The sequence below is a fragment of the Triticum aestivum genome, unplaced genomic scaffold, assembly GCF_018294505.1.
Source record: "Triticum aestivum cultivar Chinese Spring unplaced genomic scaffold, IWGSC CS RefSeq v2.1 scaffold266847, whole genome shotgun sequence".
Taxonomy (NCBI): domain Eukaryota; kingdom Viridiplantae; phylum Streptophyta; class Magnoliopsida; order Poales; family Poaceae; genus Triticum; species Triticum aestivum.
In genome coordinates, this window is record NW_025225619.1 from 1 (window position 1) to 5,528 (window position 5,528).

The following is a 5,528-nucleotide window of genomic DNA, read 5'->3' on the forward strand; positions in this document are numbered from 1 at the left end:
AAAAAAAAATATCCACATAAATCTCGATGTAAGATCAATGACATAGAACTTAGATGTGTGATACTTATGACACATCTAGATGTGCTTTAGCAAAACTGAAAATTTATCTAGCCGAGGATGCAGGCCTTGAATGCGTCCATGTGCGCCGGGTCCATCGACACGGAGGCTTGCACCTCACCATCTCGGCGGCCGCCGACGAGCACCATCTCGCCGTCGTGGTTCATGGACACCAGCTCCACGCGCGCGGGCTTCCCGAACCCGAAGTCAGCCGCCTCGTAGGCCCGGAACCGAGGGCTCGCCGCCACGTTGGTCAGCCGCTGGAACGGCAGCCGCATCAGCTTCTGCATCCACCCCTTGTCCGTCCCGGACAGCGGTGCCGCCTCCATCTCCGCCACCGCGGCCTGCACAGCCCGCGCCGCGTGGAGGATGCCCGCCTGGCCGAGGAGATCCGCCGCGTCGGCGCAGCTCGCCAGGCACGCGCGCACGCAGTTGCCGAGGTAAGCCTCGCTGACACGCGGGTCGAGGCGGGAGCGCAGGTCGGCGAGGAACGCCAGGTACGTGTCGTCCCCGGCGCCGAGCCCCTTGGAACGAACGAACGCCGTCCAGCTCAGCGCCGCCAGCGCCACGAACGTTGACACTGGTTTCGGCTGGGGCGCGTCGCCACCGGCGGCAGTAGACTCGGCGGAGGCGAGGTCGTCGATCCGCCGCCTAAGCGACCGGATCTCGTCGGCGCCGAGGTAGAACGTTCGGCGCGCCAGCAGGAACCGCTGGCTGAAGTCGTACTGCCCCCTCACCTGCGAGGATGTATGCCAATGTCAACAAAACACAAGGCTCGCTTCGCTTGATGGCTCCGAAAATTACCTTTGGGAGATTGGGCGCGACGGTCTTTAGCATCTCGCGGGCGAGCTCGTCGGCGTTCGGGTGTGAGATGACGTCGCGGCTGTAGTGTGGCGGGCCGAGGACCTTGGTGACTGGGGAGCCCTCGCGGGCAGCGGAAGACCAAGCCTCCATGAATCGCCACACGGCGCGTCCGTCGGCTACTGCGTGGTGCACAGACAGGCCGACCGCCAGGCCGCCGCTTAGACGAGTGGCCTGTACTGACAGCACGGGCGCCGGGAGCACCCGTGCATCGAGCTCCGGCACGAGGCTCAGGAATGCGAGGGTGTCGTGCGCCTCGTCGCCAGCTAGACGATGCACATCCATGCCGCCCTCGGCCTCGATGAAGGCGACCCCGGCGTTGGTGCAGTCCACGAAGGCGTCCCCGGTCTCCGCCACGTACTCCAGCGTCCCCGCCAGGGGCAGGTAGTGCGCCAGCGTGTCCGCGAGAGCGCGCTTGAGTCGCTCGACCACAGCCTGGAAGCCGTCGTCACTGCCGCCATCCTCCCCAAGCTGGTACAGGAACACCCGCTGGATCGGCGGCAGCACGACCCACAACGAATCAAGGAAGGAAAGTTTCACGCGTTCCCCGCGCTGCCCCTGCCCGAGCACCGACGGCGCAACCCGGGAAACGGCGACAGCCCGCACGGGCGCGGCCTTGGCGGCGGCGTGGGAGCTTGCCTCGTCCATCCCGACCGGCCGGCACCGCACTTACTGGTTGTTCGCCGGAGAGCTAGATGGGTATGAAAAGACTGATAGATGCGCCGCGCTCTTATAGCGGTGGTGGGCGTCTTCTTGGGCAGGCACAAGGAAGACGGAAGCTGGACCTACGATGAGAACAAAACTGGATGATCCGGCGTTACGCATGATATGCGGTGGTGCGGTCTGCGGTGGAATGGAATACGTGCCGGGTGTAAACACATCCTCACATAGCCACCCACCGAGGCGGCAGGCGTTACGCATCCAGCTGTGCTCATTACTTGTAAGATACTCACTCCGTTTTTCATCTTTATAGAGCATCTACAGCCGTGGACAGTAGATCTGACCCTTCAAACGTCAACAAACCCGTTCGGACGCGTTTGTGGACTGTGATCAGTCATGTCTTAAATTTGTTTCTCTACATCGAAATACCTCATACTAGAAACCTTAGATTCATAGAAAAGTATACAAATGATATAATTCACGTACGACGTAGACCAACTACACGCTTTTATGTCATGCCAACACTTCTATAAAATGGCATAACATAGGAAGGGTTTTTGACACTGCTTATGTTATGGAATGAAGGGAGTAGATACCAGCTGGTTCATGGCCGGAGAGTACAAGGTTCGCTTGGAAAAGACAGCCTGCTTTTATTCATTTAGGACGATAAAAAGGACAGCTAGCGTGGCTGATTAGAAGGTTCCTACCTGCGGTGGACAAATGTGTGTGTGTGTGTGTCTATGAATGCTTCTAGATGGAATGACGCCGGCCAGAGATGGGTTACTGATACGGCCGGTGCTTTGGTCAGAGATTACGTCAATCATCGGGACACGACAGAGAGTAGTCCAACAATAGATAAATAAGGTTAGGAAAATAGAGAAACGGGCGCGCGTCTTGCCGAGCCGTTTTATTTGTTGGGCGTCTGCTTAGTGTGTGTGTGTTGTTTCTTGCTTTTGTATTTCTCAGTATTGTTGCATTACCCCATAAGAGCATCTCCAATGGGTGATGCAAATTTAGGATTGTAAAACTAGTCATTGTATAATTTACAACATAAAAAATGATTTTTATATCTTGAAAAATGTCCCAACTCCAACGATGATATATATTTGGTGATATAAAATTCCTACTCTAATAGATGATGTATTTCAAGATGTAAAACTAGTTGGCATGAGCGCCGGCGGTCGAGCACTGAGAGCCGGGAGGAGCGCCGGAGGGCACCGACAGCCAAGCGATGAGAGGCGGGTGGTCGAATGAGGCCGCGGGAGCTCGAATGGCCGGTGGCGCGGCTGGTAATCAAGAGCCTGATTGGTCGCGACGTGGCGACGGTCACGCGGCGTGAGAAGGTTGAGTCTGGTGGGGGTGTGATGCTCGAATCTGGCGGCGGGGCGTCGGGGGGAGCTCAAATCACGCGGCGGTGATTCAGCAGCGAAGAAAGCGGCCAGTTCAGCCGATTTGGAGAAGGGCAACGGCAGAACCGGCGGCGGGGGCGGTGGAGTGGTCATATCTGGCAGCGGAGCGGTGACAGCGTGGTCCGGTGGGCGAGCGGCATGGTGGCGGAAGTGCGGCGGGACGGAATCAAATCGGTGTCTCATCACCGACTAAGGCGGTGTGGCGGGAGGTGGGGATAGCCGGAGGGATCGCGGTGAGGACAGGGATGGATGGACGGGCGGCGGCGACAATGTTTTCGGCCAGGGGACGAAAGTGCGCGGGCGTCAGGAAGGCTCGGGGAACTGAAATGAAGCGGCGGTTGGCGGTTGATGCGCGCCTGAAATTTTACATCAGCTGGGAGGTAGAGATGCAAATTTGCATCTCAAGATGTGGCATTTTACATCACTAGAAGGAAGTGATATAATATTTTTGCATCTACATCATCTGTTGGCAGTTGTGTCTTGAAGTAGCGATTTTTGCCTTCATGATGTAAAAATTAGTTATTTTAGCATCTACATCTTCTTTAAGAGATGCTCTAAGGGCCCAGGTTAGCAAGCTTGCTATGAGGTTGAATTGTTACGATTATATGTCAAAGATATACATCTCGCATGATTTGTCGAGTCATGCTCTTTTTCATCCTAAATACTGGTTACTTTTTTAGAAGAAGGCTTGAAATGAGCCCGGACTTGAATTAATGTCAGGAATTACATCACTCTTACAAAGAAAATGAACGACTGAAACTGATACAAAGAAAATGAACCATTACAAGCATGCTAGAATCTGGAGCACTAAGAACTGAGCTTGAATGGAGATGCACTCCTCACGAAGGTACCAATTGAGATGTGGGAGACTAGGCAAACTAGGAAGAACCATCACCGGAGACAGCAGATCGAGTGACTAGAGGAGCACAACAACTGCCTACTCTATTCCGAAGGGGAACCCTTTCCCCTTGCCTTGGCTCGAAAGGCGCCTTACCATCAGAAAATAGAGATGCTCACCCGAGAGCTAGCTGAGTGACATCCTTGCCGCATCGACCAATCAATGTCCTTAAATCGATATGCAAGGTACCAGATGTCTCTCTTACTATCTACTGGATACAAGCTTGGATTACAAGCAACAATGAAGCTACAGGATTTGAGGAATCAAAAAGAACAGAAAAAAAAGGACCAGAGGTAGGAGAAGGGAGACGTCATGCCAAAGCCGTGATACACTGGATACTCTCTTAGTTGTCTCTCTAGGGGTTACTTGCTAGTTGCCGAATGGGCCAGGCCCAAGTGCGGGCCCAAACGACTGGCCCATGTAGGAGAGACTCCTAACACGATCACACATTGCTAGTCACGCCTCCGCTTTCAAAGAACAACCAAGCAGAGTTGGAAAGCTTCCAAGAGCGCCCTCCATCGAACAAGGCGGTTGTCACCGAGAAGGACGAAGAGCAGCGCTAACCAGCGATGTAGCCGGGCCACAACTGAAGGACGGGTGCCTATAGCTTCCGGCACTATGGGTAGGATGACAGGGTGTATATATCTGATCAATAGTTGTCCATGGTTCATGGTGCAGACTGTGGACATAATCAAATATATTATTTTCTTTCAAACAGTAGTTTTATTTATCTATCTATAGCAAATATTCCATCGATTTCAAAATAGAATTTTTAGGTTTGTCCCAAGTCAAACATCTTTTAAGTTTAACCAAATTTATTCATAAATATACAAACATTTAAAGCACCAAATTAGTTTCATTAGCACTCGCAAAAAAAAAGTTTCATTAGATTCATTATAAAATAAATTTTCATGTTGTATATATAAATTTAAACTTATAGATCTTAGTATTTATATGTAGATGATTAAACTTAAAATTTTGAACTTCCGACAAACCTAAAACTTTAAATATTTTTGCGTCAATCGCTCTAAGATAGACCAACATGCATGCAGGCGCGAGGAGTGCGTTAATGAAGTGGGCTCAATCGCAGCATGTGTAGGGTGAGAGTTGAGTGTACAGATCTGAGCACTAATTGCCCATATGGTCCAAGGAAGATTGGTCCAAGCTGCTGACTCTGCGTGATCGTCAATGATCGATCGATTGGATCAAATGCATTAGTGAATTGCTGGGCATCAATGTGCAAAAAAAAAAAGAATTGCTGGGCATCAGATCACTTGCTTCTATCAGACCAATCGAAGGCCCTAGGATTGAAAGCATGCAACTCGTTGGATCTGCTAGTATAGTTCTGCGTGTTGTTAGATTGCTTGCTTAATTAAGTCTGCCGTGGTAACTGCTCCCGCTGAGTTCGCTCCAGTATCCTCGCTAACTGCCTCTCTCTGCTGCCGTTTGTTCATCCTCTGAGTAGATTCCATTGGATTTTTACTGAACGTGCAGCCCACAAATGCAGCCTTGTATGCTTCCTGTATGATTAAGTTTGCTTTCAATATCATCGCAAAAAAAAGAAGTTTGCTTCCAATGAAGTGCTTCCTTTTATGAGACCCGCCAATACATATTTGCTTCCTACGAGTTGATAATCAGCATAA

The 5,528-nt window shown here is 51.5% G+C and overlaps 1 protein-coding gene across 1 annotated transcript; it reads right to left on the reverse strand.

Annotated features, from left to right (window-relative positions):
* On the reverse strand, nt 1-1,808 carry LOC123172304 (phenolic glucoside malonyltransferase 1-like). Its single transcript, XM_044589300.1, has 2 exons — nt 862-1,808; nt 1-794 (listed from the first exon to the last, which is right to left on the reverse strand). The coding sequence occupies exons 1-2, from the start codon at nt 1,564-1,566 to the stop codon at nt 108-110; spliced, it is 1,392 nt and encodes a 463-aa protein (XP_044445235.1). The 5' UTR covers nt 1,567-1,808; the 3' UTR covers nt 1-107.
* Between the last annotated feature and the right edge of the window lie 3,720 nt (nt 1,809-5,528).